The following is a 27,207-nucleotide window of genomic DNA, read 5'->3' on the forward strand; positions in this document are numbered from 1 at the left end:
GTGAAAAGAAGCATTTGGCACATATGTGTGCAACGTCAGGACTCTCAGGAAAGAGACTTCTCTTTCAAAGTAAACTGCAAAGTATTACTTCTATGAAATTACTGACTACTATGCAGAATGATCCCAGTATTTACCCAGCTCAGCTACTGTAGATCAACAGGCACGATAAGCTGACCACAGTGGGCAGCTTCCTGGTTGTGAGGTATCAAGCATGTGGAAAGGTTTGGGCTTTGCTGCCCTATTAAGAAAGGGTGAGGTTCCTCCTTTATTCTCCAGGAAAACTTTGTTCTGTTAAACTGAGCTGTGTTTGGCAACCGCAATTACTGCTACAGTCACTGCACAGCTCAGGGAAGCGTGGAGTAATTGTGTCATTAAGCGGGGTAGATGCTGGCTTTTTAATCACAGCTAACGTAACTCATCACACTGGTCTCTGAGGCACAAAGAGCAGAGAAACTGAGGGCTAAGAGCACAGTTTGTTTCATTGCATGCCTCGGAAGAGCCTCATCTGTTGCAGAGAAAGCCAGCTGTGTGTGACAATTCAAGCAGTGGCCTTAAGCTGCTACGAGCCATTCGGGCTTCTCATTATTCAACATTTTGGGGAGGAAACGTTCTCTTGAGAGGAGGCCTGGTAGCGGTCCCTGTGCGGCCACAAAAAGAGAGATGGAGCTGCAGCAGCTATTTTATAGCCACTCCAAAGGCTGCCTAATTCTGGTGGTGACCTAGTGAGGGCAGGTAGAGCTCCCTGGTAACCCCGGCGTGTTTCCCCAGGGCTGCCAGCCCCTATCAGATTGCACACCTGACCTCACACAGGGCCTGTTACAAGGCTGGCCTCAACCTCCTGTCCTCAGAAGACTCTTGCTGAAAGTGGGGGGTGAATTTCTGCTCACCAAACAGTGCCCCATGCTCAGTGCTCACCCATATAGCCAGCAGAGTAAAAGAAACTGTCTCTTACAGACAGCTTGAGTCGCCAAGAGGAAATAATGCACAGGTACCGCAGGCTTCACCAGTGTCCTTCAGATCTGGTTTGCTGGGATCCCTTTGCAAGTCACAGAGTTACGGCTATTCATCTTTGCCCAGACCATCAACAAAGTGATCCCTGAGCCAGCCATGCTTGCACCCTGTTCTCACCAAGCCATTAGGATCAACAGGGAAAGTTCTCATGGAAAGCAGTTCAAAGCCATGCCAGATTTTCACAGGCAACACTAAGGAACAGGGTGTGGAGTGTCCTCCACATAAGATAATACCAAGGGATCAAAACTTAAGCCTATAGTCCTGGGAGTGTGGTATATAACAGGTCTAGCAGTTAACTGCCTCATTTTCCAAGAAATATGGGCAAATTAGCAAGAAACAAACCATGCCCACATAAATGCTGGTGGACCTGTGAAGTTGCAAAGTGATTTTGTGTTTCTGCAGCCTGCAGAACAACAATATTGATCTCCACCACCCCCCCAACCCTAACCTTTAACGAACTCATTCTTACCAGTCTCCCTGAAGGAGGCAAATGTTGGTGTTTGTACTTTTCCAGGTAAGAGACAGATCCAAAATGGCTGAGATGCAAAGGCTCAAAGGCACGTCATTGCCTTCAAGGATCTGGGGGTAAATGAACCGCCTGCATAAAACAAGCGGTCTGCAGCACAGCAGAAATCCCAGGGCAGTTCTAACACCTTCTTCACTTGGCATCCTCCCTCTGAGGGGCAAAGCCACAGAGGCGTAAGCACAGAACAAGCAGCTCCTCAAAATCTTCACAGTCACCTTCAAGGAAAAAGCCTGCTGGGGCCTGCATGTGTGCAGCTTCTGTGTGGATGCCCAGTAGAAAAATAAGGAGTTTCTTGCCTTGCTCCACTGCCCCCACACACGCTTTGCACCCTCTATCAGCCATACTTGAGTTTGCTAGTTTTCAATGAAATAAGATGATGGAGAGGCAGCTTAACAAACAGTATGACTACAGGTAGGCTTTTCCAAGGGAAGGGATTTAATTCCATTCATAGACAGATACTTTTTCCTTCCAAGTACAGCTAACTCATAACATCAGTAACATCAAAAATTTTCACATAGTCAGAAAGCAGGCGGAAATGTGCATGGATGTTAGGGCACACAACACTTGGATGGGTTCTTTTTCCCTCCCACTAACACCATTTTTGTTTTGGTGACAATATACATTGGCTACGCAAAACCATACTTTGTGTCCATCGCTCTGCTGTTACCAAAATGAAGACTCCATTAAGGCAACTACTACTATAGCCAGGTACCCAACAGGTATACACAGTGGATTAAGAACAAAGAAGTCATATTTGTTGTGTAGCTCTCCGTGGGGCTTGATGTTAAAGGAACAGCACAGTGAATGTGGTTTATATTTAAAATGCATGGACTGACCTTTGGTCAGGCAGCAGAGCAAACTGCCACCTTACTGTTCATCTGCAATAAAAGTCAGGGAGAGAGCAAAGCTGCTAAACTGTGTAAAAGGACTAGACCCCACTACCACAGAAACTGTTTGGGGTTTGTATTTTTTTAATTCTTGGTTATTTCTATTTATTCTTTGCTCTCCTCTTTACTTACACACAGAGCCATGAAATCACAGCCTAGATGCTTTCAAGACCTGAAACAGGCCCACATCTATGCTCTCCTCCCTCCGAGCTCCAAACAGATTGCTTCTATAAACCAGAGCATTTCAAACATCACCACTGACTTTTTGTTCTGGGTTTCTTCTAGCCAGAGTGTCTGTAGCAGGAGGAGGTGGATGCCGGAGCCTGCGAGGCTGGCTCTGTGGTTAGAGGTGTGCCCAAAGGGCTGATCTGCAGCATGAACAACTGGCAGATAAGTTGTAAGATTTCAAAGAGCTGATTTGGCAGCTGTTGTGTCCTACCTCGCCTAGCTACAAAGCCGCTTGACATCTTGTTCCTGAACACAAAACACTGCGCACTACAAGAACTTCACACTGAGCACAGGGTCAACGAGGGGAAAGGAAGGCAGTAGGGAAGGAGCAGAAGAAAAGACATCTCCTCTGAGCCTTCCATTCGGGATCACATGAGTTCACACACTCTTCATTATTCCTAAAACATGGCTCCAGTATTGCTGTTCTGGCATGTGTAGAGCTTTCCTAAAGTTAGCATCCAGCTAGATGCACCAATATCTTATTTCCCTTCATAGATTCAAGACACAGTTCCTAACAAAGCAATCAAATCACAGAAACACTGTGGATTATTTAAGTTTAGACATTCATTTCCCATAAACAAAAAGAGAAACAAAAAACCCGCGACTTTTCCTGGATAGGTTTCGAAGTCTGAAATCCATGGGCCCCCTCTGAAGTGACAGGTATTGGGGGGGGGGGGGGTTGTTTGTTTGTTTGTTTGTTTCTCAATGAGGCTCTCCAAAGTAACAGTGGCAGGAAAACTCCCCGTAAAGAATTTCAGTCTTCCAGTGGTTTCAGCATGTCCCAGTTGGCATTTCCAGGCCTCTCCCCTTGGAGGGTAGGAATCAGTCCTCTTGGATTGCACTTTCAGCACACAACATAGCACTGTTGATATTCGAAGTCCTAGGAATAAAGGCGTTGGTGCGTCCCAGCTCTCACGTGGCCCCCAACGTCCTCCGCTGAAAGCTGTGGTAGTTCTTTGCTTGACTGATTGGGCTTTTCGCAGACCCCCAGACAGCTCGGACAGATCAGCGCCGCAGCCTGAGAAAGAACGCGTGCTTGCACTCCTTGCTGTCCAAGGGATAGTATTTGTCATAAAAATCCAAAATGTATTCTTCAGTCTTAAATCCAAATTTTTGGTAGAGCAGCATAGCAGGGTTGCTTGCAGAGACGTGAAGGGTTACGTCTTTGCCCATGCAGGTCTGCCAAGGGAGGGGGGGGGAAAAAAAGAATCAGAGCAAGAGAATGAGACAGCCTCTGGGGGAATGCGGAGGTGAAGAGCTTCATCAGTTCAAGTATTTAAGTTACTGAGGAAATGTGAGAAAATCACAGGCCTCGACACAGAAGTTACCACACATAGCAACAGCTGAAAGGCGAAGGGAGCGCTGCTGTTCCTCTAAGCCTTTGTTTCTGGGAAACGTGGACTCTCTGACAATGAAAGCAGGTTTTGGATTATAATTTGTCAGCTTTCCTTTGTCAATTGCTAAGTAATTGTTAATTAAAAATAATCTCGGTATACAGCACTGATCTCAAATACTTATTAACAATGGCCTGAAGAAAAGACAAAACATGCCAGAGGATCAGGCGCCGTGCTCCTCCCCATCAGCAAACAGAGCTGAGCTCTCTGGGACCGCGCAAGCAGCCCCAGCGCACCTCTGGGCTGTCACGCTGGAATTCCTGTCTATCCCACCCAGCTCCTCTCCCATCCTTCAGGGCACAGCACTCGCCTCCTGAGAAGGCAGGGAATTCAGTTCAGACAGCAAATGGCATGGCTGAAGTTACTTTAAAGATCCCAGATTATTCTAACCAGCAGCACTCTGATAAAGATGCCGATATAATAATTTTTTCCTGCTTTCATCTTGTGTTTTAATAGCATTCTATGTATATTGAATGTATTGTAACTCTAAGTGGGAACAGTAACACCCTTTAGGAAATTTCCAAGGTAGGTCATTCAAAGGGAAAGCTCTCACAGGGATTTAAGGCGGGGGGGGGGGGGGGAGGGGGGGGGGAATATAATCAGGAGCCATTTTGGGGAAAAGGTAGTTGGAATGAGATCGTTAAGATGCAGTTTGGTCCTCTGGGCCGGACGCATTAGATGGTAACTTCTGACAACTAACCCAGCATCGAGGCACCATTTGCATCAACACATTTTCTGTTAGGTTATGCTGTTCCCAAGAATTCATCCCCAAACTCAGCACGCTGATCCAAGAGACAGAGAATTACCCTTTATCCAAACAGTGTATGAAAGTGGCTCTAGCTACAGAGAGCAGACCCCGGTGTCAGCCCAAGCAGGCTACAAAGCAGCACACAATCTCGCGATTGAAGAACAAAAAGTCACAACCACCATTTCTTCTCCTACATAACTAAATGCCTCCTACCACCGACAAATAGTCAGCAATGGAAAAATAAATCTAATGCGAGCCAAATGTACAATGGTGATCTCTCATTGCTAGCGAACCTAATCAGCCTCCATCCTGCCTGGCTCTTCTCAACATGCTAATTTTATGCTAGTCTACCTGCAAGCAGAATTAGGTTAATTGGCTGTGATACATTCTACAAAACGCTGGGATCCTTTTCTACAGCTGACTTGCCAACACCTCCCAGCTCTGCTGGAGAGACATGAGTCCAGCTGCTGGATCCCTGCAAACCTTGGCGCATCGCTCACGCCTGTTCTCACTAGGTGCTGACATCTCACATCAACAGTCTACAGTTGAGGGCAATTTACTTAAACACTTTACACAGAGATGCTTGGGAATTGTAAGGGGTGAATTTAAAGTAGACTGGTTAGTGGCCTGTGTTAACACGTAGAGCAAAGAGAGGTGGACGCTGCAGAGAGCTGCGTAGGTAGGAGAGTTACTCTCGGGTGGCCCAGAAGAGCTACTCTCAGTGGAAACTTCTTTTCCGAGGTACAGATCACTGTTCCCAAGGCTCTGCCAGCACTCCCTACCTCTCTTCAGCCAAATGAGTATGAGGAAAAACTGTTTCAATGGCGAGTTTTTGCTAGTGCAGCTCATCTCGACTGAAACAAGTTAAGGAATGTTTCACACCGGCAGCTCTGCCAAGAGAGTTCAGGGAGTGGTAAAACTGTGGGCCCTGAAGAGGCACAGTTGGGGTCTGAAAAGGACATCTGTCTGCATCCTTACTCAAAATTAAGCTGGCTTTCCTGCAATTTAATTCAAGAAAGTGAATGGAATTAAGGCCACCCGAACAACAGTATTCATTCAGAGATTTCATGAAGTTTAACTACTTTAATACCACCCGTTTAGTTAATTTTCCCAAGTGTCCCTGGGGAACAAAGCCCAGTACAAGCTAGTTTGAACAAATTTGAACGCGGTTGCAAACACTTGTTCTTTATCTTCAACTCAGCTGGATTTGAACCAGAGTATTAAAAGTGAAAGAGAATGATTAAGATCAGAAAGTGATTTAATGCAATGACCTTGGTCATGGAATAAACCTCCAGGTGTAGCCAAGAAAGCTGCAATAGATTCTAACTGAACCTCCCCACTATTCTCTCACTTTCTCCTTTAAACCCCAAATTTACAGTATTACTGTTATGTGAACTACTGACCACTGAAGAACACAAAGTTAATCCCAAGACAGTTTAAGTCTATAGCATCTCGCTAATTCTGAGGACCTGACCAGGATGGTTATTGTTCTAAATACATTTTAGTTTCTGCTTTTGAGGTTATTTCCCCCCATAAATGTTCACACAGGCTGCTGACAATCTGTGCAGGTGTGTAAACAGAGAAAGGGCAAGGGGAGAGAGCCAGAAGGAAAGAACACAACACTACTTACTCCCTAATATTTGCGTGTGTACACACAAGCAGGAAGGGAGAGCTGGTTCTTTAGCAGAGACATGGGACTTTTTCATTACCTGGATAAGATGGTAAATCATGAAGGTTGCAATCCCAGCTCTTCTCCACTCAGGGTGAACTAACAGGAAAGAGATGTAAGCTTCATTGTATTTCACGTCTGGCACCATAAAGCCAAAGGCAATGATAACTTTCTTGTAAAGGACGACAACGCTGAAGTCTGGATACTGCAGGCATTCTGACAAATCGATTCCTACGGAGAAAGAGAGAAACAGCAGTTGAAAGCATTGCAAACCAAAAGAAAAGTGTCACGCTTGCACGGAAATTCAGGGGTTTAAGGCCTTTTAGAAACACTCACTTGATACCTTCCTTTTACCTTTATTTCAAAGCTCCGATATCGAAAGATGCTTCAACAAAACACCCAGACAAAACGAGACCTGCTTACTAGTGGGGATTCTTGCACGGAGAAATTAACAAAGCTGATTTCTTCCCAAATGACTCGAGGATAAAACTAAAACTCAAAAAGCACGTTCTCTAAACCAAGGTGGTTTTAAAAAAAAATAAAAATCACATGATCTCAGCATCCAACTAATCTTTCCATGGTTTCTCCTCTGAGCCGTATCAGCAGACTCTGCTAAGGACCCAGTTCTAAATATGCACGTGCAATTGTTTGCTGGATTGGGTCCTAGTAAGTTTGTGCCCCTTGCCTGGGGCTCCTACGGGCTGCAGTGACGTTAACGGATAAGGGTTTGCTGCTTCATTTCACCTGGGCAGGGCCAGCACCAGGTTGGTGTACACCGTTCCCATTCCAGTGAGCAAATGCCGAGGACCTGCCTGCAGACGAGCGAAGGGGGTGGTTTGGAGACTATCAGCCTGCTACACCGGGTGAACCACCCCGTTCTTCCCGCAAACTCTCTCCAGACGCAGCAGACGTGAAACTGGGCTTCAGCTTTAGTAGCATTACCTGCCAAGGGTTCCTATCTCTTTTTTCTGCCTGGCCTTCAGCTCCTGCTCACTCAGCACACTCAGCTCTGCGGGAGTTGCACTGTGAACCCCGCCGCAGCTTTCAACGCTATCAAAACATTTGCTTTTAGCACGCAAATTCCCTCATTTGGGGCGTGAAGCAGGCTCTCTCGGGGCAGCGGTGCTTCTGTGAGTCAGAGGCTGGACAGAAACACCTGAGGCTGGCGACTTGTGAGCGGAGTTTGTTACCTTGCCTAATCACATCGCTGCTCCAGCCTAAGAGCACCCACACAGCGTGTTAGGGCCAAGCAGTGCAGTTCAAGGCACAAAAGGCTGCTCGGTAATTTGTGTGGACAGGCCCTAAATGAGGTGCAAGGCATAGCGGAGCTGTGCCATAAATGTTAGTTTCAGCCTCAAATTGGCAATCGCAGATATATTTGGACCGTGGTGTAACAAAATAGCAGAGTATGTTTTCCAGTAATGTTTATCTCTCTTGATGAGATGCAAGACTTCATAAGGCACCAGGCGCAAATAAGCGGGGGAATTATTTTCTTGCTCGAGAGTAAGCTGGGTGGAGTAAGACGTGGGAGGAATCGATTGGCAATAGGGAGCCACGTTAATTATCTCAAGGCTGCAGTTGACTGTGAAGTGCCTTACAGCGTGTCTGTACAGGAACGCTCCATTGCCCTGAGCACACTGGCGTCTATGAAATGGTGCCGTCCCCTCAGCACGCAGTTATTCCTGTAGGAAGATGCTTAGCTCAGTATGGTTTACCACTCGTCTGCTCGGGAGATGTTTCCCGTTAGGGCATGAAGGCACAAGATACCGTGAGAGACAAGGGGGAATCTTGCTTCACATCAGCTCATTTGCGGTAACTACCTGCAAACTTGTTTCTGCCTTGTGAGAAACAAGAAGAGCTCTGACGGGAAGGATTTTGGAGAGGTGGAAGAACTAAGGCCTGCGCTCACCCCAACTGGTGAAGCGCCTAAAACTCAAGAATTCAGTCAATGAGAGCATCGCTATTAGAAGGCAACTGAGCACACCTAAGATGTCATTTACTGACGACAGCATTCCCCAAGCACACGTGCTTCGGATGCCTAAACTTAGGCGGAATTACAGCCATTTCTCTGAACAAGGGTGCTAGCTTAATGATGTCCTCCCAGCTGCACATCCCACCCCTTCCTCAGTTGTACCAGCCCGTTTTGAAGCTAAACCCTTCCCATCCACAAAGACGCTGTGCTTTATCTCCCGAAGTATCACCTCCTTGCTTACCTCTCCTGCTAAACAGAAGCAAGGTGCAACGCATCATATAATCCCAGCCTCAGAAAATTTACACCACGGAAGAGATTTTGATTCCTGTTTGGAGACTGATGGGAGTGTCAGCTTTCTGATTTAATGATGAGCAGTTCACAGCCGGGTGGAACACACCCACGCTCCTTACATTAAATAAAACAGGGTGAGTCCCGAAGAACTTAATGAAGGTGCGACCCAACTTGGCCAGAACTTCAAATGCGTTATCAGAAGAGGAAAGACTATGACAAAGAGGTTCAACCTCTGTTGGGATTGCAAGTGTCTCTCAAGAGCTCCAAAACAGCTTGTGAAAGGGAAGATATGCCACGTTATCTCCCCCTGAATTGTACAATTTGGACAATGAGTAGCACAAAGAGCTCCGATCCCGACTGCAGCGTATGAGCGCTGCTGAACTACAAACCCTGTTGAATCACTATCTGCAAATCAAAACGTAAAGCAAACAGTTACTTGGAATTAAGGTGTGTACTGTTTGTACTGTGCTTTTCTAAATTTGTCTGCCGCGTTGTTTGCTGATCAGAAGCTGATCCATGCAGTAGATGAACATCACTATTATTATTTCAGAAGAACTAAAGAGTACAGGCTCATAACTGTCCCCATAAAAGGCAGCCACTGTCCCCCAAGAGCCTACAGTTCAAGAAATTACACAGAAAAATCGATACCCAAGCTTTCCCATACCTTGCAGATACTGAGGCTTGACGAAATAAAGGACATCGCAGTGAAGCTTGGAGTCGTAAGTGCGATTCCGAAACTTCACTCCAACAACATATCCAGCTTATGGCTGCTAGGAAGAAACTTTCTCTTGAAGCTAATGAGCAGTAGAACTCTGGCATAAAACTGTCTACTTCAGCCCCTGATTCTGCAAAACGTTTCATTGGACGCTTAATTTTAGTAACTGACTACTCCTATTGGCATCAATGGCATTACCCAAAACAACCTATTTCTTTAAGTGCTGTGCTAATTAGGGCCTAATTGCCCAGTTCTAAATGATCTCAAAAGACAAAGACACCAAACCCATGTCTCCATCTCAACTGCATTCCTATGACATCAGATAATGGTTTTCTAAGAACCGAGCCAGACACCAACTGAAGAAAAATTTGGCCCAAGAATATTTTTTCTGAACAAAACCACTTCCTTCTTAGAAAACCAAGCGTTGAAGGAATCTTACCAGGCCAGAAGAATTCGTGGCACATGGAGTTTATAGTGGGGATGTGATTAGGGCGAACGTAGCAGTAATCAACGGGTGCTTCTGGCTCAGCCTTCCAGTTGAGATCATTCCTGTGTGGATACGCCCGGATTTCTGCCAGCAGCCTGAGTTTTGGGGGCTTTGTCTCATAATCACGCCTGCCAGTAACATGAAAAGCAAACACAAAAAGCAAGTGAGCAACAATAACTGCCACTGCAGCTGAATGGGTACTGCCCATGAAATATTTTCTGACGTGCTCAACTTGGAACAAAAGAACAGTCTCTCTCCCATTCATGTGGGAAAACAGCACCCAGCTCAGCAAAAACACCCTTGTGTCAGAGGCCAGGACACTTCCCAGAGCAGCAGCACACCAAGCCAGCCTCTCCTTATAGCAGAGGCAAGGAAATCATGGTTCTGACCCAAAAGCAGGTGCAACTTGCATTGAATGACTATGGTGATTCCCTCTCTGCCCTGTCCTCTGTTGGAGATTCCCCTTTCCAGTGCAGAGCCAGTTTAACTACTCGGCTAAATAAAACACTATCCTTTCAGCCCTACCATAGTATACTGGGTTGTACTTCAGGGATGAGCGAGGGGCACTACCCAGGAAAGGTGTCCTCTCCACGGGCTGTCGGTTCACAAGCCAAGAGCAAATTCAACCTCTGACCATCTGTACCTGATGTAAGGTTTCAGGACACGGGATGTGTAAGGACTGACAATACTGTGGTCTGTCAGCAGGTCTTCTGAGCCTACCAGTCGATACAGAAACTTCGTTGTCTGCTGTCGATATCCCTTCATGGCAGGCAGCATCGTCTACATGTACAAAAAAACGCAGAACGTTTCAGGAGGATTAGTCAATGACTTGACACAGGGGAATCATATCAACAGAGGGAGAACAAGGGCCTTTCAATGGGACAGGATGGACTGGACCCACAGCATGACAGTCCCACCGCAGAGGACTCTGCTGTGCGCTCTCAGATTTAGCACCCAAACCGACGAGCTGCACACATCACTCAGAAAAGCACTGCAGGTGATCTCCCTCCTACATAGCATGAAAGAGCAACCGCCTATTTGGGTACTTCCCGGCATCCACCTTCAGTGTTTGGGCAGGGCTGGAGTACAAATACATAAACATTTGTGTTGCTGACACCGACAGACAGCTGCGCTGTACGAGCATGTCCCAAGAAGAAAGGGGCTTGTGAGAGCATTGGTGGGGACATAGCCCCAAGTCAAAATGAGTCTTGTTCACGTAATCCTTCTCACTTTGGGAATCAGATAACCTGAAGGTGACACCGCTGTTTGCAGCAAAAGCTCTACAATAACCAGCGCCAAAAGCTCACTTAGATTTAGAGACACTCACCTGGTATCTGTCCAAGATCCTGAAGTCCTGGCTAGTAGTTCTGTACGTCGCTTGCCCCGCTGGGGACCTGGAAACACCTCCTTCTTTGGCCCCGTAAATCCCGTCAACCAAGAGCAGTGCAGCGTTCACAACTTGGTCCAAGTCAAAGAGCGGCAGTCCTCTTTCCCTCTTGGCCTGCCTGACTAGCAGCTTGCGCCTCAGTCTCCGGGCCTCTGGGGTCATGCTCATGGCATTGGGACAGGCTTCCAGTCGCTTCAGCAGCAGCTTTTCCTCATAGATGCTAACAGAGGTGTGCTTGGGAGCTCTGGGTTTAGCATCCTTCTCCAGCTGTGGCTTCCTCTTGTCTCGCCCCCTCACCTGCAGTGATGCGTTTGGCTCTTCAGGATCTTCACTGTCACCTTCCATCCTTTCTGTTTTTTCTTCTTCACTCTCCACCTCTTGCTTGATCTGCTCAGCTGTCTTCACTTTTTTTCTACTTGCTATCACAGTGCCGGCACCGGCTGTCCCACTGGGAGGGGGCACGTACTCTATTCCTGGGTCGATGACTCCATCTCCTTCCATCTCCTCATCATCTGTTCAACAGATCAAAATAATCCAGAGGAAAAAAATGTCAGCATCAAAGCCCCACTTCAAGAAGGGTTGTCACAGGACTTTTCTGCTAAGGAGAAATCACGTGGGTTTACCCCACACACTCCATTTTCTATATACTTCTGGACCTCCTGATTTTGGGCAGGAGACACCGTAAGGAGTCCAATTTCAGGACACAGAATCAATCCTGCTCCTAAGGTGTCTCGCAGTTTGGCAGCTGAAAACACAGCACTCCTGAGCTGCAAGCTCATGCCCTTTGACAAATGTGAAATTGTTGAAAATTCCTGAAGACTGGGGATCAGATGGTCAAGCTGGTGAGCTATACCTTCAGCTAGCATACCCTGGAGAAGTTCGGTTTAATCTGAGGGAACAATTAGGAGTTACAGAAGCACAGGATTTGTCCCCCTACAGAACCTGACTATTCTTCTTTCCATCAAGAACTGCTTTATTCTCTACTTTACTGATTAGATTGAGGTCTGGCTCCTTAAGGAACTAACAGCATTCAGCCTGCTTCACTACTTTGCAACCTGACTGCAATCTAGCATCCGTTAATCGGTGTGTTCAAAATTACAAAACTAGTGGAACATTACCATGAGAATCAAATTTCTTCCATTTAAAAACATTCAAGACAAAATTAGAATTGCTATCTAAGAGCGTCATCTGCGTTGCAGTGAAATGCTTATGCAGAGTGGTACAGCAGTTGCTAGGTGAAATCTTCTACCCACTGTTTATTCAGGATCCCTCAGAAGATGGTAACGGTGGTTTCTTCTGCCCTTAGAAGCTGGCTGTACAACTATGGAAAATTAATCAAGACTTACGTGTAACTAAGACAAACAGATTACCGGTTACTTTCCTTCTGATCTTGAAAAGACCGTGCAGCTCATTGGGAGGGTTTTTTTTAACATCTTCCTAGACAACTACGTGCGGCTCATTATTAAACAAGTACGTGGCGTCTCTTACCATGAAACAGAGCCTGTGGTGGCATGACATCTGGGATGAGATCTGCTTCTGAGAGAAGGCTGGGAGTAGCTGAATGCGAGGCTGGAGTGCCAGGAGCAGAGAAGTCCAGCGACGGGGAAGGAGAAGGGCTAGTCAGAGGAGTGCGATCTGAAGAGCTCAAGGAGGAGAAGTCGATCACCTCTCCTTTCTCAAGGACGATATCGGGACGACGGCCTCGACTGGTGAATTTAACGGGAGTGGAGGAAGTACTCCGGTCCAGGAAGCCGGCTGCCTCCTTCTGGGCTCTCCGAATATCCTTGGCCTCCTGAGTGCGAGATCTCTTCTCCTTCAGCTCCATGGCCGATTCCACCGGATTGCGGCTTACCCGCTTCCTGAGTCCTTCCACGGTAATGATGGGATCCAGAGGTGGCTTTGAAGCTGCTAAAGAAGTAGTTTACTTATCCTAACAGACACTGAGCTCCTGCAGTCACCGGACACATACTATACGGTCATAAAAACACATCGACTACAAATCTTAGACGATGTGTTCTCAATATATACAAGAAATGCACCCTGGGCCATGTAGCATAAAGCCAATGCGCCACTAAAGCCTCATTAAAGCCCCAGTCTTGCTCCTCTGCACAGAAGGGAATTTGCTTCTAGTGACAAAAGATAAAACACCCTCCCCAGGGTAAAGAGGAGCAGCGAAATTGTAGATTTCAGCTAAAAAAAAAAACAAACCTGCAAAAATCTCAAAAGTCTTTAAATCAGTTAGCACAATGCAAAAAGGTAATAAAATAAAACAGGCTTCTCACGCTACAGTGTATGCACCGTAGTCCTCTTAAGTCAACCATTACAGCAGAGCAAAACTAAGAAACTGGTCATGCACACAAACACATGGTTTTAAGTAAAATCCTTTCACATCTCCCAGCTCTGGCCCAGCTAGGAACCTACACACTGGGGAAAGAGTTACCTTTTGCCTTTAGTGCAGACGCAGACAACTTCTCTCCTTCAGGTTTCATTGTTGGGGGTTTATTATGAACCAGTTTCCACCATCCCGGCTCTCCAAATTCCTGTGCCCCTGAGCGGAAAAACAAGGGGCTTCCCACAGAGAGACAGCCAGCAACCGTGCTCCACCATGTTGAAGTCTTTTTCCTACGGTGGGCGAGGGGAAAACAAGCGTTAGGTCCCCATTCAACCTGGATTTTCATCCTGAAGCCTCCTCCCTCCATCAGGATGGAAAGGGCAGGGTGCTCCTGCCACTGGCACTGATGCAGGGGGATGACGTACTCTCTACCCACCCCCCCCCAAAGAGGCGAAAGATTAATTAATTTCTTCTCAACCAACCACAAACTACGGTGTACTGGTGGGCTCTGACGCACAAAGCGCTGCGTACGTAGGTTCCATAAATGCCATGTGAATGCAGCATGGCGAGATGAAATTTTTGTTTTGCCAATGAGCTGCCATACACGGAGCCTACAGAGGAGAGGTCTACGCTGCCACTGGAACCTCCAGCTTTCAAATGCTGACGCTGCTACCTTCGTTAACGATTTGACGAGACAAGAACGGGAACAGGATCCTCGCGATAGCTGTGTTGACCCGACACTGCAGAGCCCTATTCCATTACTGAAGACGGCAAACAGGACTCTGGGCGTACAGGATGGGAGAGGCAAGGGAAAGGTAGTGATAAAGGTCTTGCTTCACACAGAAGGAAAGACAAACTTAATTTAAATGCCTGCCTTAACAACTTTGAGATTTCATTTAGCAAAGCACGAGCCCAGAGCTGTAGGACAGGATCCCTTAAGGCTGAATTCACAAAGGGGGTTGGGATCCGACCGCTCTGCCCTCCGTAGCTGCCTCCTTGTCAGGCACTGTGGAGAAGCACAGTTAGGGATCCGAGAAATAAATCACTGAGGACAACGGAGCTGTGGGAAGTGCCAAGGTAACAGGGTACGTATGCTTGTCCCATGGATGCATGCATGCGATATATACTGGAGGTGGGTCTCTGCTTGGGGTTTTCTCCCATCAAACCTCTCCTGCAGCATGGGGAAGAGGATCCCTACCAGGCAACGTACCCGTCAGCCACGCTCACTGAACTATTTTTGCGTTTTTGGCCACTTGGAAGCAGGGAGCTGCAGTTAAGCCTTTCACTCTGCAGGGCAGCGTACTGGGCATCTGAGCACTTTTTGTTCCTGGTCACAGGGCTAACTAAGAAGTGAGAAGAAATCCTAAAAAATTGCCCCTGTAGCCAGTAACTGAGGTAGTTCCTTGGACACTGGAGAATTAGGTTCACGGTGTAGAGCCTAAACCCATATTTGCACAGGACCTCAGGATTCCTTCTTGCCTTTGCGCATCTCCACTGGCAAAAACTTCAGTACTCGGGCTGAGCTTGGCCGAGCAGGTATTCGCTGCTGTCCGAGTGTTGCAGTTACACACCTTGGGGTACTGACCCTCAAATGTGGGGGATTAAACTCAGGTGCCCCAGATCAGAGTCCAGAGCGTCAGAGTAAGTCTGGATAAGCTGTATTTTAGTATGCCGAGGAAGTAAAGCATTGCACACCTTGAACTGCCACACATACGGTTCAGCTGTCCCTGCTCCATCAGTGGCCTGTCCAGGCAAGTGGGGAGACTATATCTGAGGCCAGCGATCATTTCACCTGGATTTTAATCAAGAGTAAGGAGTGCCCAGTTGCCAGGGCAGGTCTCAAAAAGCAGCAGCAAACCCTGGGAGCTGGTGGCTCCCTGAGCAAGGGACAATGGGCCATCAGTCGCCTTCCTGTCCAAGTCCCCGTGGTTTCCAGAGAGGAGAAATACTAACATTGCTGAGAAGAGTGCAAAGAGGGACAGACGAGCAACGAAAGCAAAGCCAAAGAGCAAAGCTGGTCAGGGAGAAGGCCCAGATCTTACAACAGAGAAATCCCCAGGGAAGAAAAGAAGCTATAAAGTCAATCAAATCTACAACTTTGAAGGCTTGCTCAGTTCCTTCCCTGCATGAACAGTGAGATTTGGGGTTGACGCAGGTTCAGCACGCTCAGAAGAAACGTGCCGTTCGTCTATACAGCACACGACTCATCGTGCCGCGAAGGCTGCCCTTTACGAGAAGGGTTCTTCCTCTGGCAGCTTCTTTCTTTACGCACGCTGAAAAACGTTTCAGCGGTTTGTAATGCCTGCTACGCAAAAGCTATTTTATTAAGATCCAAAACAATCTAAGGCCCAATGAGGCCCAATCTTCCTTTTTGGAGAACTTGGTCCCTGCAAGTCTTATAGCCAAGTAACACGGTACTTTGCTGGACCTCTTTTTTTTCTTTAAAGCCCAGTGATGTCAGGACTAGCCCATCCGTTGTGGCTATTTAGAAAGACTCAAAGGCTTTGCAGGTTCATACGCTACCTAAAGGAAAACACGAAATAATCCAAAATATATGCATTTACATTGCTTGTGTGTGACATTTTTGGGTTTTTTTCCCCCATTAAGAAATGCTTATTCTTTCTCAAGAGTACCCTTCATGCCTACATTCAGGTTCTCAATATTAAGTAAGGCTCACCAGTAAGGCTCAAAAGAGACATCACCAAATTAACCAGGATTCTTGTCCACCTGTATAACAGGTTTTAATTCCTTTGGCTCACCAACCGGACCCTCAGGGAAGCATCACGTCTTTACCTGTTCCCTAATAAGAAAGTCCAGTGTTTCTCAATAAAAGCACAAATATCTTCTTTCCATCTGAAGTACCCCTGACGGCCTGTTCCTTCCAGAGACAAATTGTACATTGCCAGCATGACAACCTGGAACAGAAAGTGTTGGATACAAGTGAATCCCTTCTGCTTCATCTGCTGAACTGCCCCCCACAGCCGCCACACACACACAAATCTTTGCTCCCTCATAAATATCTTATTTTTGCAACATCTCACAGGCAACTTCTGCAATCCATCTTCTTCCTGCTTTCACGCTGCCCGTTCTCGTCTTTCTATTGTTAGATGCACATTCTCCCAGAGATTTCTCCATCCCCGGGGAATAACAAGCTGCCTAGTTATGCAGGTTTATGCTGAGATACAAGCTTTCGCAGCGGTTGTAGAAATGAATTATATCACAACTGGGGTCTGAATGTAGTGTGGAGGTAGGGAAAAAGCCTTTCCAAAAAAATGGTCACAAGTAAACCCGCTATCTGATCCATCAGAAAGGTAGTGACAACGGTCTTTCTAGATACTTACTGTTACATTTCAAACTGTACAGACTGTAAACTCTCTGCAAAATTACGTATCTACTAACTGTTCTGGGTATGCAGGAATTAAGTTTGTCTGTAAGAAATAAGTTGTCTCCAGGTGATTTTCATTAAACACAATCAATTTTTACAGCTCACTCGTGTTTCACAACCAAATCCAGTCTGACCTATTACACACCTAAACGAAAGGGCAGGTTTGACAAATATCACACCCCTTTGTAAGTAAATCCTAGGTGACCAACTGTTAATTACATTTACCCAATTCATTTGAATACAACTCAAATCAGCTGGGCTGGGACCATCTTTCAACAATCACACAGCCTCGGCTGGATACTACTTCCAGTAGGGACTTGTTCTTCACGTCAGAGAAGTTTGAAACGTGTTTTTCTTAGGGAGTTGGGTCTCCTCGCAGTGGGCCGTAGCTTTCTGGAATGCATTGCTGAAGATGCCAAAATGAGGAAATACAGACAGCTTTAATGTTCCCTGGACCCTATCTCTGCCTCGCAACCCCTCTTAGTTTCACAACTATTTATCTAGGACTTTGTGGTTTTTAAGTCAGGTGGGACAGTGTCTCAGGACTTCAGAACCAATTCTCTTCTCAACTGGCTAAAGAGAAGGATCTGTTGAGGCCACATACCCTGAAAAAAATCCAGAAATCACTGTCCCCATTTTTCCTGTGTCAGAGAAGTCGATTTGACCACTTCCCTCAATTCGACTTACCCAGAAGCAGCAGCAGCTCCGGCTGCTGGAAGCCTAGGGAGATGGTCTCTTCACTAGACAACTTTCTTCCTCACCCGTTTTGATTTTGTCTGTCCCTTCCCCATGCCACTCTGAAGAGACCTGGCTGTACTGATGTTTTAAATGATCTATTATGAGACAACACACCACCACTGTCCCAAAGGATGCACATAGACGTCTCGCGCATACCGCCCGATACGATGCTCAGCATGTGGAAAACACTTAATGCTGAGCAACAGCTACTGCCTGGTCAAATTCGGTTTATGCCGAGGGAGCCAGCACTGCCCGCCTGCCCCTCCAGCGCCCTGCTTAGAGCAAGACGATGTACATCGGTCTACCCATACGGCGGTTGCTGTGTAATGGAAATTATTTTGGTTGGTCAGGTGTGCAAGTGACCGAAATAGCAAATTCCAGCAAGGACTGCTGCTAATGAGTAAGCAGTCAGGTTGGAGCTTTGTGTTCAGGGAGCTGGCAAGCTTTCTGTTTGTATGTTGCCACCTCACCAGTTTTACATTTGCTCATATAAACAAAAAACTGTTCATGCCTAGCAGCCAAATTGCATTCATTTTGCTTTTCCAAATCTGCCCGAAGCCATGAATTCATGAGCAACATAAGGGGAAGGAAAAAAAAAAAAAAAAAAAAAAGAAGAAAAAAAAGGAATGTGGTTTGTATGATTATCTTTCAATCTACCTGCCAAATGCCCAAGTTCTAATATGCAGGCAATCCGTAGATAATTAATTTCTGAAGTTCATGCATATGTTTCTGTGTTACCTATACCTGATCCTCCTTTTCTAGGTAGCACATACACAACAAACAACAATTTTAGAAAGTCCTGTGGTTGTTCTGCTGCCACAAACGTTTTACTTACTTGTTGCCATGTTAATCTCAGCCGTTCAAATTGCTCCTTCCCATCTTCTGAGCAATCAGAGCAAGTAAATCTGAAAAAGTTATCTCCTTTGAGGTAGCTGAGCTGTTCTCTCAGTTGACCTAAAATGAATAGGCAAAAATCAATTTCTCAGCCCTTTTATAAGAAAAAGTGCTGCAAAGGAGATTTGGATTTCCTACAACATCAGGAAGAAAAGTATTTTTTGCCTTTTTCCCAGAGTCCAGAGACCCAGACAGTTCCCAGGAAGCACCAGAACTCGCTGCGATGGAAGGCGCAGGTTCATTTCATAGTTCCAGCAGCCAGCAGTGACCAACTGAAGAGCACAGGCATGAAAAGGGGCATTCTACTTAACATCTGAAAGCAGGTACAAAGCCAAGGATTTCCTTGTTTCCGCTGCATTTCTCATTCCTTCTTGCTCCCCAGAATATCCTATATACTTCAATGTTTTCCCACTCTACTTAAATAACTGTTTTCCCACTCTACTTAAAAAAAAAACCCCTGACCTGTTAAGAAAAGGTATGCCACTGCAAAAGCTGCCAGAATATACAAGCATTCTCTTCCACGTCATCTTCCCACTCAGTGCTGCATGTCTTTACAGCTCTCTCTTGCCCTGTCCACGAATTGTTACTGAAATAAGGTTGCCAGTCCCTGTTTACAGCAGCCTCGGGGATGCACTGGAGCAGACACGGTGTGAAGCTTTAAGGTATTTATTTCTCCTATCAGGGGAAGATCTGCTTTCCTTGAGCCAAAAGAACGGCCCAATGTTATCAGCAAACACTTTTTCTTTACTGCAAATTGATGCATTAGATCCCAGCTCAGCAAAGCACTTCAGCATATGTTTTGCTGTGTAAAGCTAACCCTGCATAAAAGTTTGAACAAAAGCGATCTGCTGGGATACAGCCACCCGTAAAACCCAAAGTTACAGGTTCTAATTCTATGTTTCTGCAGCAGAGAAAAAAGACATCATACGAATCAGAACTTCTGAACTCACCAGGGGTTAATTTAGACAAATATGAAAAATTAAAAAATAAAATCACAGGACAGGGAAACAGTTAAGACTACGGCATTTCTGAAAATTTACACACGAAAGGTCTTTCTCTAAAAGTATGACATCTCTTTTACTGTATAATGACACCAGATCAAGCATTTGTAATAGATGCTCTGCTTCCATAACGAATTACAGAATCTAGCTATTAAAGTTGCACCTGTGTCTGATGGGGGAAAACCCCCCACACTTAGTAGATTGACAGAATTTCTACATGGCAATTCAATGTAAAAAGTGATTATTTGTCTGAGCATGTTGGTGCTTTTCACAAGTGACAACTGATATCCATATAACTGAACAATTAGCAAAGAGAACAGTATTTCCCTTTTCCAGCTCGTTTACTTTGTACATTTGTATCTAGTTACTGTTGCTCTGTGATTGGCTTTTTTCTGTTCTTTGGATTTGTTCCACAGCAACGAGAGAGTGGAACATCTTTGTAAAATAAAACAAATTGAGTGTTAAATCAAGGGCTGTAAGATGAGATCTCTCAAGCTACCTTTAACTCTGCTCCATTTTTTGTTTTAATTAATGCATTTCAAGTTAATATGTCCCTTTAACTGCATACTACCTTAATAGTATGATGCTGGTTCCACCACATTAACATCCAAAAACTCACTAACATGCCTTGAGAGGCGATTTCTACACTGTGACTTCTGGCAAATTTTAAGATGGCAAAAAGGGCAGCTTTGACATATCTGCAAGGCAGGTGCCACCTGAAGAGTCAGAAACACAAAATAAAAAAAACCACCAAAAATTTTTAAAAAAAACAACCCCCCAAACCAAAACCAAAAACCAACCGGTGTTTAGCAATCTAAGCTAAGCTTAGACTATTAGATCTAGCTTTTGGATCTAATAATAGATCCGATGATCCAGAATTTAGAAAGTATAGTCTAGTCCGTTAGGTTGCTAACAGCATGTATCTAATGTCAAGCAGCAGTAGCAGAGGGATCAAGTTCTGCAGTTTGCTGCAAACGCCTCCCAGAGCTAGCTGACACAGGCTGGACACGCTTCTGTGAAAGCTAACTTAAATTCACATTACCGGCAAACCATGAAGGTTGAGATTTAGCCACATGCTCCACAGATGTGACAAACTGACCAGAAAAAAAAAAAGAAAAAAAGCAACACCATCCCAAAGCCCTTTTTTCCTCCCCAGAGCTTTACACCGAGGGTCATTATCTTTATCCGAGTGAGCGCAGGGGCCAAGTTGCTTGGCCAAAGTCCCCGAAATACGCCAGCGGCGAGGCTGGGGAGGGCGTGCGTGTTTCTGAAGTCGTACCCTTGCTCTCTACTAATTAAAGACGCCGGTCCCATTTCTTTACAGGGAATACCAGCTTCGGATACCCGTACCGTTCATGGATTGTAACGCACGCCGCTGGCATCAGGCAAAATGCCAAGACAGCTTTTCTCCTCCAACCTAGGATGGGATACAGCTAAAAAGGAGCTGCCCCGTAAAACAGGTACGCGGGACAGCGTAACCGCAACAACCGAGGCAACGCCAGCGAGACGTAACCCAACCGGCAGGCTTACTTGCTGGAATCCACTTCTGGCACTTCTCGCAGTAATAGGACATCTCCTCCATCCAGGAGGCGTCACCTTCGTCGCTGTTCAGAGAGTCCCCGCTCTGGTCGTGCGATAAATCCACGGAAGCCTGGTCCTCGGACTCAACGATCAGGAGGGTCTCCCCTTCCACCTCACCCTCCTCCAGGCCCTCTGAGGTGGAGGTCCTGGTGGCTTCGTCATCGTGGCGGCTCAGCAGCCCACTCATGTGAACGTTATTAGCCATCCTAGATGGCGTTTGCATAACAAGGAGCTATTCCTCCCCACGTTGACAAGTCCATCCACGCCAGCCAAGCCTCCACGAAAGACAGAAGAAACGGTTTGTGTCCGCCCTAAGGCTGTTGGGACTGGATTATAACCTATACAAAAGAAACAGTCTTTCACAGATTACCTCGGCTTGCTGAAACGCTTCCAAGGAGTTAGATAGCAAGGATCTCCAAATGTCTTTCATCAAACGTCTTTCATCAAACCTGGTGACTCAGGTCTGTGCCTAGGACTGCTGGGACCCTTCTTCCATTCGCGCCTTCTCTCTTTCTTCCATAAGCTGCTTTGTCAACGCAATCTGCTCTTCCAGCAGGCGAATATTCTCCTTTTTCTGACGTTGACGCTCAAGATCTCGGAGAACCCCGCTGTGCAGCCTCTGAAAACACAAGGGACAGGGTTTATCACAGCCCGTTGGATGCTGAATGCGATTAACCCCCACCCGGGCTCCAATCCCTCCTCCAGGGACGTTCACCATCCTGCCTTTGGAAGTCCTCTGCCACCGTCTGTAGCCACAGCCACTTACCCTGGTTGGAATCTACAACTACAGGAGCTGATATCCGATATTGATAAGCTGACGGTAGTACACCAAAAAGTGCTTTATCCATACTCACTTCGGATGGGTGGGTTTACTAAGCGGTAAAGCTGTTGAGCAAATAAATGCTAATGCACCCGCAATTCCCATGCCATGCAGGATGGACACGATCTATAAAATCCTATTACCTCTGCCCGAAATCTTTACCAAATCAAACTAATCTCCCCAGAACTTCTCCTCTGCTTGGAGAGAACTTGATGGCAAACTGGAAATGATCTTAAGAAAAACTGCCAGGTGTCTTCACCTGCTTCTTTCTGCTCATGTCTCCCTCTTCAACAAATACCTTGTAAACTCTTGCTGCAAGGCTGATAAAAGTTCCACAACCTGCTTATGCCAAGCTCTTGAAAAAGCAAGGCACTTCATTCAAAAAACATCCCCTTTACCCAAGACGTTCATGATAAATAACACCCGCAACACAGACCAGCAGTTTTCAAACTGGCGAGTAAGCCCCACCATGGGTGTAAAAAGCCCCAAGAAAATCCCAGCTGCTCTTTGTTTCCTCCATATCCTTTTCTCTCTCTCTCTCTGCTACCTGGAAGGGTTTTTTTCACTCTGATAATTAGGTGAAACGTTTAACCTTCACCTCTCTTTTTTTTGCCTTCGCAAAGCAAGACCTACTCTGCTGATTTAACTTGAACTCCTTGGGCAGGCGATACCCTTCTAGATACTCAGACACTTAACAGATTTCAAAGCAACAGTCATAAGCTTCTCAGAAAATACGATACACAAGGACAGAAATATTATAAATGAGTAAAAACATGAAATGATTGTTGAGAGCCAACCCTGGCTCATATCTAAACCAAGCTGTGTGATCGCAGTCGTGTTTTAGCCCAACTAAAGACGAGAATCTTTAGTTAAGTTGAGTTAAAGCATTATCTACCTGCCTAATTTACCAGCTCATGCTCAGCTTGGACTCGGGAATGAGAAAGTTTCACAGGTACCAAGGTTAGCTGCTGGATACTGGAGACATGAATAAATTATTTAGCCTAATGGCAAAAAAAGTTGAATAATTTATTTGACCTGTTTGAATGATGTCAAAATGCACCTGCAAATAATTTCTTTGAAAGCTGACCCTGAATCCTTTTAGAAGATGTTTGTGATTATTATTTGACAAGCTCTCACTTGGGAGTGTTTTACTCCTCATCTAGAATGCCAATAACTGCACATTTCAAAGGCATTTATTTCTCCTGTCAAGATTAAAATAGAAAGGTTTTGTTTAAGAAATATTTTATCTTGTTAAGAAAATGCACAGACACATACGTCAGCCAATAGCCAAAACTCTCTCTGGAAATTAATCTAATAAAAACGGTTCCTTCCCATCAGCTTCCATCAACTGAACTCAGGTTACAAATTAGTAATTGCTACAGACAAAGTTCATAAACTCATTATTTCATTACTATTAGCTAATAACAATAAAGATGTGGGGAGGTACAATGTAATTGAACAATTACATCCAGAATGTAATTCCTTTTCCTTCACAAAACACAGCTATTCTGCAATCTTCCAGGCGGTGAATGGCTTTTTTAATTTGAGTATCACGAGTGAGAAAGAGCTCTGATCTTCTCACCTTCCTCTTTTCTCAGAAGTTCAGCCTGCTTGTCTTCGGCATCAGTATAGATAAATGCACGCAAGCTCAAATCACTTTGTGCCTGGCATATCGATTTATAGAAGTCAAAAGTTTATTAATGTGCATAAAGATAAACCTGAAATAATCCCTACGCTGGGACTGCAGAATAGCCACATTACTTACTTCCATTACATTATCTAAATACCTGGGTCCCTTAAACCTGAAGCCATTATTCCCTGACTTGAACATGAAGAATTATAACGAGAAAATCTCCGATTTCATTTATAAAAGATAAGCTTTCAGCTTTAGCGCTTCTGAACAGCAATTTAAGATTAAGTTGAACTGATTGCTGGAAGAAAAGAATTGAGTGTTTTGGCTTCACTTCTGCAACGGCAGCATCTTGAGGAATGATAATATCCCGGCAAACATACACAGATTAGCATCAAATTCCGCTTTTGGGATCACTTCTACTTCTTCAGGCACCTCTGCAGTCATGAGTTCCCTACGCAGAGTTCACCGGCTGTGCCCACGCCTGGCTGTTAGGAAGAATAGCGAAGAATAGACACTGGATCTTGCCCCCCAAAGCCCCCCAAAGGTTTTTGTTGTTGACCAACTGGATCCCTTGAGCCCTCCATCCCGATCTCGCCAGGCAGAAGCTTGCAGCAGCGACCTCGGGTGTAACAACCAAAGCAATTTAACGTAATTTTGCAAACCAAGCAGCAGCTACAAGCGGAGAGCAACAGAAACAGCCAAAGGGCAGCAAGTCCCCGTGTTCTTTCCGCTATCGTTAGGAACATATGAAGCAACCAGAGGGCATTAACCGTATCAACTCATTGGCCGATCCACCGCTCCTGCTACTAGAGACGCATTTCGTACGCTGGTAGAACGCACACCGCAAACTTGCGGTCGTGCCCTTAATTTACCCGTGTTTTACACATGAGTTACAACGCGGTCTCTACGTAGCAGGGGACCGCCGTCTTGCTTAGTGCTCGGCGTGGATCCTGACCAGGTACTCGGTGTTTGGTTTCACATTCCTTGTTCAGCCTGTTACCTAAGGCGTTACTTCATGATACCCAGATCCCGCTCTGATGGTGGAATTACTTATTTACCCGTCAACTGGTTTATACCTCTTACCCCTATAGAATATGCATGTTTTGTAAACGCTAATTTATTTTCACCGTCTCTCTACGAGACGAAGGAGAGACATTAGCCAAAGATGAAGGTGAAAAACATCCACTAAGTTTCAGTGTCGCACCGAAACACCCAAGGGTGATTTTTTTTCAAAGCATGCGTTGTCCTGGAGGACATGCTCAAAGTACAGCTCCCATTTATTTCAGCTGTAGTTTAGGAGCATTTAGCACATATTCCTGCCAGACCTTCAGTGGCTCGAGGCAGGCACACTGAATTAGCTAGCAACCACCTTCAAAAATCTGAGTTTAAGTGATCTACCCAGCACGTACGTCAGCTTTGGCAAACGCAGAGCCGTTACCCGCTGCCACTCCAAGGGACCGGCTTTCCTCTTCTTCCTACCGCCTGCGCCATTCGGCGTGTTTTCCAACTTCTGCAGCAAATTAACCTGCCTCTTTCCTTACCCAGATCAGGCTCATCCTCCAAGATCCATCAGTCTCAAGCACTGACGGAGACAACCTCTCGAGGGAAAAAAATGTAATCCTGGAACTACCGACCGCATCGTAAAGCCCGTGCGACAGGCAACTGAGCCGGGCTATGGACTAGCAACTTGAACTCTGCTGGTTTTTAAGTTCTGACTGCTTCGGACTTTTAACAGCAGTCATTTAACATAGGCTTTTTTTGTGTGCATTTTCTAGATTTTTTTTGTAAATAAGGGCGGGGAGGGAAATTTAGATGTGTGCTCTCCTATCAGTACCCGTTTGGCTCATCAGCAGGGTCTAAACCTGCACGTTCATCGCCCAAACTTCTGTCGCTTGCAACGTATCTGTTCTGCAATCAGAGGACTTTTAGTCCTGGGCAGGATTTCTTTGTATAGAGACTCACCATCGCCTGACCTGCCACTTTTGGCTGTGGGGCTCTCTTCCACAAAGGATACCTACCAGAAATTACCTGATTTTTGTAAATGTAGCACAAAAACCTTCCCCGTTTAATTATCCCAGGGTATTTCTGTTAGCTTGCACTCTGCCTGTCCTGCCAGAAGGAGAAGGGAGCCAGGGCAGGCTGCTCGGCGCACACCACCGCTGTTTGCCCGTCAGCGGGAAGCATTTCTGGAGCTCGGGAAAAGCAGAGCACGCCACGTTTGCCGAAGGACCGAGCCCAGCTGGACAAGGAAAAACCCTGGGAACGCTTCCAGGATGGTGCCTTTGGGCTTGGAGGGTGCAGGATTTCATCCCTCCTGCGTCGTAACCCCCAGGGAAACCGCCTGGCAGGCCTCACCCTGGAGTTCTTGGCTGCCTGAACCTGAAGGGGGGAGCACAGTGGGGGGGATAAGGGGGCGAGTGCAGGTCGGTGGCAAAACGCTGGGGCAAGGGGGCGAGCGAGAAGCAGGGGCACGGGGGAGAGATGGGGCGAGGGGCGGGGCTTGGGGCACGCAGGGGCGGGGCTCCGGGAGAAGGGGGCGGGGCTCCGGGAGAAGGGGGCGGGGCTCCGGGAGAAGGGGGCGGGGCTCCGGGAGAAGGGCTCCGGGAGGGGGGGGGGTGCTCTGGGAGAGGGAGGCGGTGCTCCAGGAGAGGGGGCGTGGCTCCAGGAGAGGGGGGCGTGGCTCGGGGTCGTGGCTCGGGGGGCTCCGGGAGAAGGGGGGGATGCTCTGGGAGAGGGGGGCGGTGCTCCAGGAGAGGGGGCGTGGCTCCGGGAGAGGGGGGCGTGGCTCGGGGCGTGGCTCGGGGAGCGTGTCTCGGGGGGGCGTGTCTCTGGTCAGACACCTGGGGTCGAGCCTCCAGGTGAGGGGGGCGTGGCCTCGAAGGAAGGGGCGTGGCTCGCCCTGGCGGTAGGCGTGGCCTCCGCCTCAGGTTCAGCCGTAGGGGGCGGGGCCCCGCTCGCCCCCTCCTCCTCCTCCCCCTCCCTCGCCCCCTCCCCCCCCCCTCCCTCCCGCGGCGGGTCACTCACCTCCCGCTCCCGCCGCTGCTGGACGTGTACGGCCACCACGGTGGCGACGGAGAGCAGCGCGGAGACGGCCAGCACCACCCGGGAGTTCTTCGACATCGCCGGCGGGGCGGGCGGCGCGGACCGGAGCCGCCTTGCTCGCCGCGGGGGGAAGGGAAAAGGGGGGGGGGGGAAGGAGGAGGTACGCCCCGCCCCCCCGGTCGATCGCCGAGCGCCGTCGAGGCAGGCCAGAGCAACGGAGCGCCGATGCGGGGGCTAGGTCGAGCGCCGCCCCGTCTTTGAGGGAGCGAGGGGGGGAAGGCCCGGGTCGAGCCCCGGGGTGGTGGGAGAGGGGAAGGCGGGTTGAAGTTGCCGTCCTCGGCCGCTTGCCCCGTTCCGTGAAGCGACCCCCGGGGCTCCCCGGCTTTCCTGACGGGGTTTGGGGTAGCTTTGCGCCTCACGGGCCCGCTGATGGGGGAGCAGGCCGAGGCCTCGGGGCCCTGAGGTG

At 47.1% G+C, this 27,207-nt stretch overlaps 2 protein-coding genes across 3 annotated transcripts; both read right to left on the bottom strand.

The window, feature by feature from the left end:
* Positions 1-1,951: 1,951 nt before the first annotated feature.
* On the bottom strand, positions 1,952-21,701 carry KAT14 (lysine acetyltransferase 14). 2 transcript variants are annotated; one of them, XM_049833835.1, is made up of 11 exons: positions 21,617-21,701; positions 21,196-21,521; positions 18,606-18,724; positions 16,441-16,562; positions 13,756-13,937; positions 12,804-13,223; positions 11,256-11,827; positions 10,572-10,708; positions 9,881-10,056; positions 6,504-6,694; positions 1,952-3,831 (listed from the first exon to the last, which is right to left on the bottom strand). In XM_049833835.1, exons 2-11 carry the CDS (start codon positions 21,467-21,469, stop codon positions 3,658-3,660), a joined length of 2,367 nt encoding a protein of 788 aa, XP_049689792.1. In that variant the 5' UTR covers positions 21,470-21,521; positions 21,617-21,701; the 3' UTR covers positions 1,952-3,657. The 2 variants fall into 2 exon arrangements, with proteins under 2 accessions (XP_049689792.1, XP_049689793.1); XM_049833836.1 differs by lacking the exon at positions 21,617-21,701 and having other exon boundaries at positions 12,804-13,220; positions 21,196-21,500.
* Positions 21,702-21,713: 12 nt separating this feature from the next.
* LOC126052742 (protein PET117 homolog, mitochondrial) lies at positions 21,714-26,919 on the bottom strand. Its single transcript, XM_049833837.1, has 2 exons — positions 26,724-26,919; positions 21,714-21,865 (listed from the first exon to the last, which is right to left on the bottom strand). Exons 1-2 carry the CDS (start codon positions 26,817-26,819, stop codon positions 21,716-21,718), a joined length of 246 nt encoding a protein of 81 aa, XP_049689794.1. The 5' UTR covers positions 26,820-26,919; the 3' UTR covers positions 21,714-21,715.
* Between the last annotated feature and the right edge of the window lie 288 nt (positions 26,920-27,207).

Source organism: Accipiter gentilis, chromosome 30 (genome assembly GCF_929443795.1).
Source record: "Accipiter gentilis chromosome 30, bAccGen1.1, whole genome shotgun sequence".
In the NCBI taxonomy this organism is placed as follows: Eukaryota; Metazoa; Chordata; class Aves; order Accipitriformes; family Accipitridae; genus Astur; species Astur gentilis.